This window comes from Scatophagus argus, chromosome 22, assembly GCF_020382885.2.
Source record: "Scatophagus argus isolate fScaArg1 chromosome 22, fScaArg1.pri, whole genome shotgun sequence".
NCBI lineage: Eukaryota > Metazoa > Chordata > Actinopteri > Scatophagidae > Scatophagus > Scatophagus argus.
In genome coordinates, this window is record NC_058514.1 from 6,263,566 (window position 1) to 6,280,087 (window position 16,522).

Here is a 16,522-nt window from a genome sequence, read left to right on the forward strand (position 1 = left end):
ACACCTGCGTCTCAGCTGCTACCTGAAGTCACGTCACGCTACATTTCTTGAAACAAATTGACTTTATTTTTTTTTTTGTCCTGAGCCACAAATGTGAGTTATGTGTCAAACTGCGTCTGTTCTGCTGTTGGCTCAGCCAAGCACAGGTGTTTGCTTTTATTGATCCTTCCATTTAGTTTTATGTGGATAAAAGCTTCTTGACAGAAAAAAAAGCACTTGCATTTTACACTGACAAGAAAGATAAGAAAAACTGTTCTAATAAACTATGAAATGAAGACTGTCCATGCAACAGCATTATCGATTTCTGAGAATTATATACATCATTTTGAAACAGGATGCTGGGTTGGAACATGAGGCGGGGAGGGATCAATAATAAAGTCCCACTAAAATCACATTTAGTCACCCCTTTTATATAGCCAAAACATTTTAATTTGATGTTGATAATTTATTATTATGGGGAAGAAAAAAGGTCTCTGGAGAAATACCAGAAATGCTCCTTTTGGACTGAGTCGGCTAGAGGGGGTTATGGGTCAGCGTTTGACAGCAGGCTGCCAGAGTGAGCTGCACCTTAGAAAACATGAGATGACGAAGTAAACAAACTTGCCCTGCAGCTACATGTCATGAACAGACAGTCAGTGATGAGGCAAAATGATTATCAGAACTCTGATGCTATGGTGGTGAGGCTATGATGTGTGAAGTAGAACGAGTGAGGGATTTCAGAGATGGCAACTGAAGTAGCGGTTTGTCTGTAAGCTCATATTTTGTGTATATTTTATTTTCTTCAACCTTTTTTTTCTTTGTTCATTTGCCACAGGAATGGCTCAATATTTTTGATAAGATCAACACCCCTCCCACACATTGCATACGCTGTTTATTTTAACTTACCATAAAGAGTGCAAACAGGGAGAAACAGCCACTCACACGATTAATGTAAATATATCATGGCAGCATTATTACAGACAAACTCCTGACACTATTGAACTTTTCAAACGCAGCACGAAATTGTTATACAATTTGCAAACTTATGATTTCAAACTGTTTAATACATAAACTCAAAAGCTTCACTCTCAAACAGGGCACATGAAGTCATTCATTTAAAGACTATTATAAAGCTCTCCACATAATCCCTGTCCTCTCAGAAACACCTTACTTTGATGTTCCTCAGGTTCTTCAAGAGCCCTTATGGGTTTCTGGTCTTAACCTTTGTCAGTGCAACGCAGACTTGCCCCCCCCCCCCCCCCCCCCGTCCTCCTCCTCCTCCTCCTCAACTCCTTAAAACTCTCCAGGCTGAGAACATTAAAGGTCAGCAACCACCCACCCGAGAGTGGAAAAAGGAGCTGGAGAAAGAGAAATCTAATGGGGAAGTCTGAGCGAGTGTGGAGAAAGAGAGACTGAGGGAGAAGTAAAAGGTGGCGCAGAGAGAGGATTGAAGCTCGGAGACACAGTCAGGAAACGCTGATGTGTGTGTGTGTGCGCGCGCTCACGCAGCACTCTGACGCACCTGTGCTGATGGCAACTGAGATTTGTCAATGGTGGACATCCCACGCCTGTTACCTCATGAATTTCTGGGTTGCTTGGCAACCCGGCCAACCTCTCTCTATCTGAGTCTATGTCTTGAATCCGTTCATTATGATTCTCTCCATTTTGCTTTCAAGGTTCCCGCAAGTGAAGCCCGAACGTCTTTGTTAAAGTCAGCGTCGCAGAGGAAACCTCCTCCACACGCACTTTGGCGTCACTCGACATTCAGATGGTGATGGTGGAAGGAGACCTGCAGCTGGAGTAGAAAATTCACAGCAAGGGAAGCTTCCTTATGCATGCACGCACGCCAACGCACACACACACACGTACAAACATAAACATGCGACAGAGGCTAATGACATGCTGAATTCATCAGCCTGGAGGAAACAGATCGTGATGCTATTCTATGGCCATGCTTAACGTGTAGATATTAATTTCAACTAAAGCACTTAAGTATTTTAAACCACCACAGAACTTGGAAACCTTAAAAGGAGCTGTAATCAACATATTTATATTGATAATAGATTAAAACACTGTAAGTGCATGTGGAAGTGACTGCAAAAAGGCTATTAAAAAACCTCTCTATGCCACCACGCAGCACAAAACAGCAGACAGACCCGGTTTGCAACCAGCTCAACGCGGTGGGAGGAAGGTGGGATTCACTGGAGACCAAACCAGAGCTAAAAGGTGGACAGCTATCAGACTTAAGTGGGCAGAAACACAACTTCAAATGAATGTTAGTGGTGCACCGCCTCTGCTGGGTGTGTAAATAAGCAACCGTCTGACGAGCAGTTTGCTCCAGCGTCATGAGTGATGTCAGTGTGGAGATGTCAGAGCTCGTTTCTGATGATTTACCAAAATAAAATCAGCTGCTGCTTTAAGTATTTATATAAAACATTCATTATTTATGACTAAATAAGGAACAAAATTAGGCAAACAAACAACATCATTAGGACTATCTTTGGGTATCTTTGGATTACATAGTTTCTTTATTTATCGTCTGTTTCGCTTGGCAATCCACAACCACCCTCTGATTCGAATTCTGCTCAAATTTGGACTGGTGCACTGCCGAATATTTTTCCAGCAGAGCTCCAGCCACATTAAAACAGAGAGAAGAGCACAAACAATAAAACATCTCTTATATTATAAAACTGAAATTGATCTCACGTTAAATTTACAGCATGTAGGATAAAAACACTTGCTGACTGAGAAAGTTTGCGGGCCTCGCAGTTGGTTCTTTTCATGTTAAATAATGCAAATAACATACTATGCTATGAGCTATGGTCAACATAGATGGAATCAATACCTTATGAGTGACAGAAATCCTTTCAGCTTTATATGAATTTCTGAAAAATGCACAAAACCTATTCAAAGCTGCTGCTTCCCGCAGTGAATCTAAAGTTTTTAGCGCAGGTATCTTTTCCATGTCGCTTGTCAGACAAGTCCAGCTCTCTGACTGAGCGTCTTGGGTGACAGCTATACAACTAGAAAACCGGGCGCTCAGACAGTCGATGCAAAGGTTAACACGCTGAAATACGAAGTGAAAGACGAACAAGGCAGAGAGGGAGTGGGAAAGATGAATATGGAATAGGGAGGGACGACAGAAAACAGACTAAAAAAGAAATAGGCTGACAGATCTCATGTGGGATGATGAGAACAAAGGATGAGATGGAAATGATTGGAGAGATGGCAGCGTGGAAAATATTTCACTGTGTCCATTCATCCTGCACAGGCTACACTCTTTATGTCAACTCTGTTTATTCACAATTACCTCAGGCAAATTAGCACAGGGCTAACTTAATTATGCAACACAATTTCTTCTCTTCTCACTTGCTTTTTCCCTTCCTTCTTCCACCCTCTTCCATAAAACCCACACACATACAAACTCACCTACGCAAATTCAAAATGATGCCACGGCGAATTCAGACACACATTTGCACGCACACACACACACACCAACCTGATGCCACTAAAATATGCTCAATATACTCTCATGCTCACATCTAAACCAACATAGACAGAGGTTCCTTTTTTTTTTCCATGCACCAATGTATTAGTGAACACACACACACACACAGATCCAGGTGCAAACCTCTGCAGGCAGCATGCCAGTCAGTTAGGCAGGCTGCCAGCATACAAGACAGAGGGTCTGTTGTGTTGTAAATGTCAGATGTCCTGCTGTTTAAGCCAGCATGCGTCCCACCGCTAAACAATCTCATCTGCACACACTTAACCACATTTATATAGGCAGCACGAAGGGCGTGAGGGGGGGCACGGAAAAAGACGAAGCAGGAATACAAGGAAGTGGAGGAGAATTTGGATTTGGATTAAGCTTCCTTTTCTACTGCTTTGGTTAAAAAGTACGACAGGATGCCTCACACTGGAATTAAGAGATAACAAGTGTTCAAGTGTGCTCACAGTTCAAGCTTTAATTCCTAATGTTCACGCAACATGTTGTGTCAAAGATGCACAAGATCTGTGAAATAAGTATAATCTCTCAAATCTCTCGTCTTCACTGCACTTTGAGATTCAAAAATTGCTTCACAGGACAGCAATAAGAAGGCTTAAACACTATAACATAACATTCTTAAGATAAAAACATCTGAACAAACTAATAGATGATTAAAATGGACAAAAGCATGAAGAAAGTGTATGCACATTGTTTATGGAGATCAACACAGTTGCTGTGCACGAACAGGCACTAAATTTTTGACTTTCTGTGGCTGGTTGTTTGACCAAACCCAACATCAATATGTCATTTGGGCAGAGAGGGTAAACACATTGTGTCAACATCAGTAGGGACATGAGCCTCATGTTGTAGCCTCACTTTGTCATTTTGCTTTGAAGAACAAATAATGTCAAGTTAAACTTACTGTTGTGGCCTTAAACTTGTAAATACGTTGAAGGATGTACACGCTTGTGCTACTTTTGTCACTTTTGTACCACTGTAATCTCATTTGTACACTTGTTTTTACAGTTTTCTGGTTTAAAATGAGGCAGATCGATCAGTTAAGTGTGTCTCCAACTATCATCAGTCCAAACATGAAAAGCAAAGCAAGTAACCGTAGAGAACATCAGAGATTAGATACCAGATATCAACTCTCTACACAGTGTGCACATAAAACTGTTTTCTGAAAGAAAACTTATGCTGGTATTGGTCCTAGAAATACAATGCCACATTTATATTCCACTGTGTACTGCTTTGCTCCCTCTAGGATGGTTATCCTTTCATCTGATCTCAATGTATTTCAACTCAACGATATTCATTCAAAGTTCATGAACCAAGTCCTGCTCATAAAGGAAAAACAAACCTTGAGGGATTTTTTTTTTTTTTGGTGGAAAATTAAAACAAGGACAGAGAAGGTGAAGGTGAAAGACAGACAGAGCGAAGCATGAGAGCAAGAAAGAGACGGATACTGAACCGAGTATCCAGAGCTGCCAGGAGAGCCGGTCTCTGTAGTGACAGCTCAGCCACTGCGTTCCCAAGGTAACCAGACAAAGTATTCACTCCGAACAATAGCAATATTACTAGCCTGTAATTTCGTTATACTGAAGTGTGTGTGTGTGTGTGCATTATTCCACACCATGTGACAAATTTATACGTTTATTATTGAAGTGATCCGATGAGTGTGTCATACAAGCGCCATTATCGCTGTAAAATGTAATGCAAATTAACTGTGAAAATATTCGCTGTAATGTAAGTGAGAGTCATCCAGTTAGAGTAGGCTAGTTCAGGCTCTGTGTGTGTGTGTGTGTCTGTGTGTGTGTATACCTGTGACAGGCTGGAAAAGCCCAGGTTGCGGCAGCCATTGCAGGGTGTCAGGGCCTCCCAGAATCCAGTGGGGCCGCAACTCTTGTCTGCTTCGTCCTCCTCCAGGGCCGGTGGCAGTGGCGGGGTCGGCCGCTGTGACCAGAAATATGAGAAAGCTATTTAATTACCAGATTGCAAACATTATAAATAACCAACGGCAAGGAGACAGAAGGTCAAAAGAGGGTGTAGATGTGCCCAAAGAGTCTTACTCTGTATTTGTGTTATGTAAGAGTAAAGAAGGAGAATTAAAGCTGCTGTAATCAATGTTTTTACAGTAAACAATGGATCTAATGAAAACGAGTATAATCAAACGGGCTGTCCAAAGATTTATCACAAAACTTTGCCATTCTGTTTGGCTCTCAGAGTCGATCAGATCGTGGTATTGGTTTTCTGGCGTCACTGGCTTCATAGTGTTGTTTCCAGCCACAGCAGGCAGCAGTTTTTAAAAATAAAGCTCTGATAAACCAGCTGTTGTCTTTTTGCTCAGCACCAAAGAGCTGACAGAGAAAGTCACCGACTAGCTGGTGAACACAGCACTTAGCAGCTAAAAGGTGAAAGGTTTCTGTCAGAAGTTGGTGGAGACCAAAAATGGAGCTAAAATCAAAGTGAAAACTAGACTAAAATTCATCAATCAGAAATACACAACTCCAAATGAATGTTAATGTTGCTCCACGTCTGCTTTTGAGTGTGTTTGCCTACACTTTTTCTATTTCATCTTTATAAGCCGTTTTTATGTTTACAGCTTGTGCTGTCCCAGAGTAGATTAAAAAACAAACAAATCAGATGCAGCTGAAACTGGTAAAAAGGTGCTGAAAGAGTCAGAACAAACAAAGAACAAGCATTCATGTAAAAAAAAAAAAAAAAAAATTAAGTCATTTGATTTCATATTGAGGTTTGCAATATTATCTTCCTCACAGCAAGACAAAAACTGTGCAGGCTGGGTGATATAACACAATCCATCCCCCCCGACAATTCAATCGGGTTTCATTTTCTTGACACAAATGTTGTGCAGTATTCAGCCTCAATCTGCCTTGTGTTGAGATGCTGATCCTGTAACAACATTTCAGGTGGAAATGCCTTTGTATTGCTGCTCTGGGTGCTAAAATTAGTTAACCAGAAAGGAGACAGGAACAGGAACAGCAGAACAACTTTAACACACACTCATGCACACAGTGTCCTTTCCTGGGGCACTTCGGCTCCCAGGAGGCAGGTGTGTGGATGAGCTCAGAGGCTCGATGGGTCAGAGGGCAGAGACGGCCCACCTGATATCTCAGTGAACCATGTGATGCAGCAGATTGCTTAGACATATCAGGTATCACAGCAGTGTCTGAAATATAGCTTTTAAAAGGCGGCAACAGTACAAGAATAGAAAGGGGAACAGTAAAGGGGGGAAGAAAAACAAGGTAAAGAAGACGAGGGTTAAGAGGGGAACTTAGAGGACATGTTAAAGACAGGAAAAAGTGCTTGAGGGAAAAGCTTGAGCGAGAAGAAAATAGTGAGAAATTACACTGAGAGAAGAGACAGAGGGAGGGTGAACAGATGGGAAGAGCAACGAGACTGGAGATGAAGGCAGAAATTGAGTCTGAAATCAAAAGGTCACCGATTGTTCCAGATTGCAAATGGCCCTCTGCAACACTGGAATATTGACTGATGTAAAACAGACTGCAGTCCTCACATGCAACATGTACTGCATTGTATGCATGAACAATAAGACAGATATATCCTTTCACCACAGTAAAAATCAGATATCAGCCAGGGTTCAATAAAAAGACAGCATTAATTATTCATTACTGAAGGACTGCATTACTGATCAATATTACATTAGTTGTCTATGGGAAGTCCTTAAAGGGACAGAAAACTATTTGGGGAGCTTGTTCTTCTTAACTACATGAGGATGTGTTTCATTCTGTTTGTGCATTTTGAAGGCTTGTTAAGAAACGACCAAATTCACTTGATAACAGAAATAAAATTTCTGAAAAGTCAGTTCAACTCTAACTAAATTTTCACGCAGATTTATGTCCCACGTCCCATTTATGCCCACACATTCAAAAGTTAATCAGTTTACTGTAAACCTGATTCTCTCTGGACAACACAGCTCAGTTTCTTGTTATAGAAAGAAAGAAAAGGAAAAAAGAGAGAAAACACGAGCAGCTGATTTACCACTCGAGAAGTAGAATGAACATTTAGGGTTAGCGTTTGTGCTGATTTAATCAAATATTTGATATTCATGGTCTGTATTAATGATCTGGAGCCATGGAGTTTTGTACACATGTTCATGGTCAGCAGAGGAAGATAATAATAAAATAAAATGATAAAATTGGGTATCACAGCCTGACTTTTCCTCTGGCTGTTCCAGCAGGTTAAAAAATGTAATGCATTTTATTTAATCCATATTCTGGACAACAACTGATGCTTACTACATCTTACCCTCTGCTCTACTTCTTTAATTACCAACTGCTGACACGCTAGGAGGATAAAACCAAGAGGCTGAAGCTTGTAAATATTAACAATGGGCACGCAAAAGATTCCTTGTTTTATCCGGTTTTCATGTTTCAATATTAAAAGAAATCACATAAAACCCCAAAAACTAAAAAAGTGAGTCTCAAACATTTTAAACGAATGTATAAATGTTCTTAAGTCTTAATACCGATTAAGAGACATTTTTCAATTTACCGGTTCCAGTATTAGAATTTGATGCTTTTCTCTGTTTCATATAAATGCGAGTGACATGCTGACAGATTTATTAGCTGGGCAAAGCATGCAATTTGAATACATTATACATACATACAACTTTGGTTTCTCTATTTCAGCGATCCATTCCTGACTAAATCTGATTGATCAATTTAATAGACATTTTACATACTTAAAATAATCTTTAGTGGCAGTCTTTAAGGAAAACGGGTAAATCCAAAGGTACTGTGTAGTTATTGCCAGTGCGAGTAAGAAAGTGGGAATCGTCTTTCACAGACACATACAGGTTTAATCACAGTGAACACACATACTGGTGATAACTCATTTGAATACAAGACACGCTCACACAGACATTTCCATTATTGCTCGGTTTACACGCAATGCGTTCTTCCTGTGTGTGCGTGCTCTCGTAGGTTTCTGCATGTTTTATTCATGTGTGATAGACAGGCTGAATCACATAGTAATGGCTACGGCCACATGTACAGACAGTTGCCCGGGGGCACATAAACATACTGTGAAAGTCAGTAATGGAATACAAATTGGTACTTATAGAGAGAGAGAGAAGGACACAAGATGGATTGAGATAAATACAGCCTGTGAGAGGAGCTGTGTGTGTGTGTGTGTGTGTGTGTGCATGTGTGCTCAACACACACGTGAACGGCTGCTGCACCGCACTGTGCGTAAGTATGCCTCAGCCTGCTTTCATATGGAGCTTATTAACAGACATGGAAGAGATGATGAGCTATTGATCAGCATGACAATTACCCCTCTGAGGTGGGTGTGTGTGTGTGTGTGTGTTGCTGTATGTAGGTGAGTGAGAAGGGGAGAAAGAAAAAAAACAACAGACATGCTGTAACAAGCAAGCAAGGAGTACTGACGCAGACAATCGAATTTCTTTGGAAGTTTCTCTGTATGCGTGTGGTTTAAAGGCTCAGGTGCGTGTGTGTGTTTGTGTGTGGGGTCAGTTCAGTGTCATAGATGACCTCTGAGTCCTGCGGTGCGGCTGACTTCCTGAACATTGCAACTGACAAAGCTCAGTGCCTCTTTGTCACGCCGCGCTGGCTGTTAGAAACAAACCGCAGCTGTGATTCTCTGGTCAGTGGACACTGATAACAGCCTGCAATTTCACCTCCAAACTGGAACTCTAACCAATAAGGTCTAATCACTTTTCCCCTGAATGTGTTACTGAGAGACAAGCAGATGTGACTAACAATATATCAGCATAAAAGGCATCAAATAAGAAGAAGCAAGGTCGAGGAAAACAATGTGTGCAGGCTGCGAAGGGCTGTTTGAGCACAAATAATAATTACAATTCTGAACAAATTCAGGCAGACAGCAAACAAAAGCTGTTGTGTTTCACCAACAACAAGTGAATACACAATTGCACAAGCCAGCTCAGTGGCTTCAGTCTATCTCACACTGCCCTCTGTAGTCAGAAGAGACGAGGTACAAGCACATATATACTGTACGTGTGTGAGAATGAATCCTCACACACATACAGTACTGTGGCCTCCTTTGTAGTGTGATAAAAGCTCAAAAAATATCAACAGGAGAAACAACTCTGGGAAATGCTTTCAGCTCGGCAGAGAAAAGCCTGCTTTCATGCACTTCAAACAGGTGGTCAGTGAGCCTTTCTGTCAGCTGGAAGAACAAAGAGCAGCAGCTGTCCATATTCGTAGCACTGAAAAGTTTATGGTGTTTTTTTTTCTGTACATGACTGCAACTCATGATCGTTCAATCTGGATTTTAAAAGTTAATTACATTTTTGACTGGGCAATTTTTTGGGGGGCATTGTTAAGACTCTGTCCGAGAATAATGACAAAAGTCTCACATAAGTTCCCAAAGTCCGAGGTGGCGTCTTCGTGTTGCTTAGTTTGTAAAACTGCAACTGATCCCACTGAACCCCAAAAACCCAGTTAACAATGACATAACACAGAGAAAAGCATCAAATCCGCACATTTCAGCTTGATAAAAATGCCTATAAAATGTGACTGTATTAAAGAAACACAAACAAGTCAAAGTGTTTTCTGTTCTTCCACAGTGATAATGGATTCAGCCAGCCAGCATGAACACAAGTCTGGCTTTGCAAGACTAACTTTTGATGTTAGCAGCGGTCATTAAACAGGGCGGGGCAACAGGAGGCGAACTGCAAGGACTTTTGGATAAAAGCACAATATAAATGTAGCCGATTTACCCTATGAGCATACTGAATGACTGTCCCAAACTAACTCTGAGCCACTAAAATATATATATTTTTCTTGTTGGGTGCAGGTCGCTGTTATTGAATAAGATACAAAACTTGTGACATGCTGTGACGTCTTCACTTGCGTGCTTGATTTCTCCAACAGATCAAACTTGTTCAAGCGCACCAATCCTGTGTTGTGTCCTGTGTTGCCGTACCTTGCCGACTCGGGTCAGGGTGCCGTTGGGTCGATCCGGGCGCTCCTCGTCAGAGAGCCGCCCGCTGCCAAAGCTGTCCATGGAGTGGGAGGAGATGGTGTGGCACAGCTCCTCGAAGGAGTAGTCCCTGTCTCGGCACTTTTTGATCTCGTGGAGCAGTTTGGACAGTTCGCTTGTCACAGCATCATCTAGGGAGAGGAGGAAGAGGAGTAAGGAGTACATCCAAAGTTCCTTGACAACATCAGTGTGAAGCCAGCACCTATCACTGCATAATAGAACTAAAATAGAACACAATAAAACAGATTGTACAGTACATTAGAAGACAGAGGGAACTAATCCTTTCAAAACTCTTCCTCTTCCTGTCTTGTTCAAGCACATTCTGGGGAGCAAACTGCGCTAATTACTTTCTCTCGCCTTCCTCCATGAGACTCTGAGGTAATTATGGTATCTGCTGACAGTCAATGAAAGAAGATCAGCAGGAGCTCAGCTGGTTGCAATGACACAATCACAACACAGGGGGCAGCACGACACAGCGAAAACGCATGACTGTTGAGAGAGGTAGTTATTGTTTCTCCCCACTGAAAGAGCTGCTCTCCACGGCTGGATTTGTATGGCATAGTTTGCCCGCATGACAAAAATAAATGATATTTTCATATACTCTTACTGCAAAAAATAAATGCACAAACTTGAAATATATTTCAGCCTGCAGTATATTTCTTTATACTTGTGAAACATTAAGACATATTTTGAAAAATATCCCTAACTTGAACTTAAACCAAAAACTACATATCTTTTTTTAGCACGTCCGATCGCATCGTAAACCCTCATATTTTACTGTGGTTGTTGCATCATTGTGTGTATCTGTGCGTTCACTCACTCTTGTGTCTGAGAGAGGGGGAGGCAGAGGGCGAGGGAACAGAGGTTCGAGGTGCAGGAATGGGACACTTGCGAACGGGCTCCTCCACGATACTCCTCCTCTCCATCTCATCCGTCATGTATTCTACAGACATGTTGAAACCACAGGGAGGAGATGGAGACAGAAGATGAAGGGAGAGACGAGATGAAAGACAAGAAAGGAGGAAGAAGTGAAAATATGTTTGAAAGAAAGGAGAAAGAGACACAGGCCGGAAGAAGAGTTGTGACGGCAGTGAGAGGGTGGGGAAGAAAAAGCATTTCAGAGGCATTTATTTTACTGGATCAATATAACAGCACAGCCATCAGCATGGCAAACAGCTTGCGCTGCATTCAATTTGCACTTTTTCCATGAACCGCAAATTCTCTGCTAATCGAGCACTCTGCTGTTTATAGAAGCAAAAGACAAGAATTGTATGGGAAAAGAAAAAGAGGGAGGAAAAGAGGAGGAGGAGGGGGAGGAGGAGGAGAGAAAGCACGTTCCAGTGTGGGGGCAGAAAATAAGTGGAAGAGTGGATAATGAACTTGCTTAAGTGAGACATTAGCCAAAAAACACAACAAGACGGTGAAATTATTTGGCAGATTCCTTACTGAGTCCTAATGAGGAACCCTTTTAATGTCAGTGTCGGTGTCTGTGTGTGTGTGTGTGTGTGTGTGTGTGTGTGTGTGTGTGTGTGTGTTGTTTCTACTACTATGAATCTTGGCATTCGGCTCGATAATTCTGATATACAACCATATTTGCATACAATTATCCTAAGTATGGGGATGTGCATCAGAGTCAGAGAAGAAAAGATTAAAATTCTTTGACAGTTTTATTGCCCAGCGCTTGAGTAGATTCTTCACAAACAGCAGGAGGTACACAACCAGGTGTGTAAGCGTCAGCGCTAAACCCACCGCACAGCACCGTAATACACAACCAGTTGCCGCTGGGCAGTGAACAGTGAACTGTTAATGAATTCAAACAGTGGGATGAGTCATGCGCTGCAAATCAAATGCGAATCAATTCATAATTAGGTGCCTGTGGCAACCAGAAAGCCCCTCAGCTGCTACAATTGAGTAAATGACAGGTCTTTTGCTCTCTCTCTGTGTGTGTGTGAGTGTGTGTGTGTGTGTCCTTTTCCATCTCCTCTCCAACAGGAAATGGCATGCAGCTGATCTTTTTACTAAGTCACAGCTGTGTCCTTTTTCTCTCTCTCTCCCTCTCTTTCCTCTTCACCCTCACAAACACATTCAGCCTCTTTATTTACGCCGAAGCTCAAGCCCCTCCGTTCTCCTGCTCCGCTCTGACTTTGATGACCACCATTCCTGAACAATATCTACTCCCGCATGGATTTTGGACATTTAAAAGAACTACAAGTGGTCTATTCATGTCTCCTGTAAAAGTGTGTCCATCTATGATTCTGGACATTTTACGGTCTTTTGGTTTCTTGAGCGCGGTGTCTGAACAAACAGCTACAAATACGGACAAAAAGGCGCAGTATTTTATAAGAGCAGCTCAAGATTTCAAAATTCAAATGATGCCGAATACTTTCAAATAAACAACTAATAAACTGATTCATGAGTTCATCCTGAGCAGTCAAGCTTTGTTCAAACCCAACAAACTTTATCCTTACTTTATGTTAAAGGTTTCAAACACGCAGCTTGGAAAATGAAAATCTGGTATCACGACTTCACTGCTCCACCCTGTCAGTGTATGCGTTTTTCCTGTATCAATGTCAGATTTAGATCTGGTATTTTCTAGCTGTGGTCAGTTTGTTACATTCAGGATTCAGCCTGTGTCCCCCCCTTCTATCTCTGCCTCCTAGTTACGACCAGCTCGCCGTTAATTTAGGCTACGACATATACTGCTCGTTCCTCTTTAAATCATCTGTAAGTATGTGCCTTACACTTACACACCCACAGAAAATACACAAGGACAAACTGTGACGGCCTCCAAGCCGCAGATTACAGCGTTCATACTGAGCCTCGTAATCACCTCGGGACAGCATTGTCTTTAGAAGATGCAATCTGGAGAATCTTTGGGTCTCCGGAGACTGCGGAGCAAAGTCACACTACAATCACTGGTCACACACAAAACACAGTGCAGTAAACATGAGAACGAAAACAGGTAGGAGGCTGGTGGAGGACAAGATGAGCACGACTGAAGAGAAAGAGAAAGTGAAGACAATGAGGGCTGAACTCATTTTAATTTGTGCTGAAATAGACCGAGCAGGTGTGTATCTGTAAAGGAAGAGCGCCAGTATAAATTTGTGACACAAACTCCAGAAGATAACCAAGAACCGCCTTCTACGAGATCAGACTTGTATACTGTACGGGGGGAATATCAAGGGCAACATTTACAGGAACTAAACACGTACTGGAGCGGCCATTGTTTTTCAAACAGAAGATAAACTTCCTGGAAAACATGATTTCTAAATCAGATCACATCCGCTCCCAACAGCAGTCACAATGTCATACTCCACTTCCACATGTCCAAAACATCTCAAAATGTGGACAGCCTATAACCTGTACACACTGTATGCTAACATGTCCGCTCGATTCATCCAGTGCAGTCTTGGACCAGTTCCCACCAATTACTGTCTCTCTGAGCAGATAAGACTTGTACAAGTGAATCAATTCACACAGTTAAGTCCAGACTACACATGTTAGAGTTCCTGTAAGCCTAAAATGTCCACATGAGAAAAAAAAAGAAACTGTAAAGCTGCAAAAACTGTTTTTTCATTCTTGGTTATGTTACACTACATTTACTCTTTTTTATTTTTTGCCTCAAAGACGGCCCAATTTCTCAAGTGAAATCCATCTAAATCTGTGTGTGTGTGTGTGTGTGTGTGTGTGTGTGTGTGTGTGTGTGTGTGTTACCTTGGATGAGAGCTGTGATCTGCTGGGATTTCGGGGCAGGATGTTCTCTCAGGATCTCCAGAGCAGTTCTCCCCTGGTTGTCTCTCAGATTTGTATCGATCCCTGACACACACACACACACACACACACACACACACACACACACACACACACAAATACAGTGAAAGCACTGACAAACATGACTTTGTCAAACAAGATAAACCTACTTATGCTGGCTTGAAGACACAGTGAACTAACAATCATACAGCACACACATGTACATGCACAGACCGAGCCGCAGACCAGCTGATCCACATACACTCATACCCACAAAACTCCAGTCAGCAAAAGATGAATGAGTTGCAGCTGAGTTCAAAAGATGAATGCGGGATTTTATTAATTCATGAAGACTCTTTACTGACTGTGAACCTGCTTTTAATCAAGTCTATAAACCAGAGTTTCTCTTGTACGCAGGAGCACAAACTAACCAATATGAATACACATGCTTTTACCACTGATATACATACAAAGTCAACGGGAAAAATTCTTTTGGCAACAGTACACACTAATTTACCTGATTGTTAGCCTGTTTAATCCCTTCCTGTGCTTACAGATTCAATTCAGCATGAAAAATAAATGTCATTCCAGTCACTCTGCTGGGCACCATAAGATATGAATAAAGGAAAATGAATAAGAACTGACAGGAAGCCTTTCTTGGACCTGATGTCTGCTGTTCCACTTTTTTCTCTTTCATACCAACTTACTGCTTCTCTCTTCTTTTTCATTTCTCAGATTTTTTTCTTTCTGTGTTTTCTATATTTATTGTAAATCCAAGAACAGAATACACTGAATGAATAATCAATTTTGATGCTTAAGGTTCACAGGAGTTGATCAGCACATTAAGCAGATGATAAGATCAATAACCACTTCCACGTCTGCACAGTCAGTGTGATACAGTCAATTCACAGTTAAGTAAATTCAAAACATGTCAAAGATATTTTTTGATGCACTGACAGTATATTTCAACATCCTCAGCTGTTTCCCTGCATAGTTCACGACTGACAATCAAAGGCTGGCTGCCCATCCTGCATCCACACAACAACCAACTGCTTCCCACCCCACACACACACTTTATTGAAAGGGTTGCATTGGGTTTAAGTTCACTGAATCAGCCCAGAGCAGCCGCATGCTGATCCAGGATGTTAATAAAATCGAGGCCAAAAGAACATGGCCACCCACAGGAAGTCAGGCAGGAAACAGGAAGTGCTAAAGGAAAAGAGGGTGAGGGCTGGCGGCATTATCAAAGGACAATAGTGTCCAAAAACATTCTGCTATTTTCTTTCTAATTTCAATTTTTTGTGGATTTTACAAAGCTTGAATGCATATTGTTATTTGCTAATGTCTAGCAGGGATCGAGTGTCGAAAATCGATTTTTGCCCCTACTCATCACCAAAATCTTTGACCACATTACCACAGTCAAAACGAAAAACCACATGTCATACACAGTGTAACTTTCCACCTCCTCCTGATGCTACTGAAGAAAATATCCAAAACAACAAGTCCAGGATTTATGATAGCAGACAAACGCCTGGAGTTCACCTGAGGGGCAAATTCAACCCTCAAATCTGAAATGAAAAAATAAATAAATAAAATCCAACCAAAATCCAGGTTAAATAGGAAAACAAGGGGAACACACACACAAGCAAACACACTCATGTTTTTTGTTTTTATAGAATGCATTTATAGGCTCACCTGAGTGAAGCAGAAGGCGAACTACATCCATCTTCCCAAAGAGAGCTGCCTCATGGAGGGCACTGCCATTCTCAGTCTAAGGGACAGACAGACAGACAGTGTGTGTTAATATTCCATCACTTTTAACAATTGAAAACAGAGACAAAAATAGACATCAAAAACAGAAGTGGATTGGGAGCACGGAAAGCATTACAAAACAAATGGCACGAGGATTAAACAGGGAGCGAGTGGACAATATTTTCATTTGATACGATCGCTCTTTCTCTCTGGCAGCCAAACCAATGAGGTCCAACAAGATTAAAAAGAGTCACATTCACTCGCCTTCAAACAGCGCCAGGCCACACCGATTTCAGAATCATTACACAAGCGGCGGGAGCCTGCGTGGAAACGTCCCAAATTCCCTCAACATACATCGGGGCCGCATCAGCCTCCAGTGCGTCTAATGGGGATATTACAGATGTGATGCAACACATGGAAACCAGTGAGGGGGGAGTGCTGGTTATGTGTTTCATCTTGGATCAGTGGTGATGAGAGAGCCAATTACACCGACAAGCTCATTTTTAAACATTGAGGAGCCACAGTCAGGAAGATCAAGCTGCT

General features: G+C 41.7%; 1 protein-coding gene across 5 annotated transcripts in view; it reads right to left on the reverse strand.

Annotated features, from left to right (window-relative positions):
* anks1b (ankyrin repeat and sterile alpha motif domain containing 1B) overlaps positions 1-16,522 on the reverse strand; it is a 188,813-nt gene that overhangs the window by 101,282 nt on the left and 71,009 nt on the right. For all 5 annotated transcript variants that reach the window (XM_046378605.1, XM_046378604.1, XM_046378603.1 and 2 more), the window contains 5 exons: positions 15,923-15,998; positions 14,192-14,293; positions 11,298-11,420; positions 10,421-10,608; positions 5,291-5,422 (listed from right to left, as the gene is read on the reverse strand). In XM_046378605.1, coding sequence (XP_046234561.1) covers positions 5,291-5,422; positions 10,421-10,608; positions 11,298-11,420; positions 14,192-14,293; positions 15,923-15,998 — 621 coding nt within the window. The remainder of the gene's footprint in view (positions 1-5,290; positions 5,423-10,420; positions 10,609-11,297; positions 11,421-14,191; positions 14,294-15,922; positions 15,999-16,522) is intronic.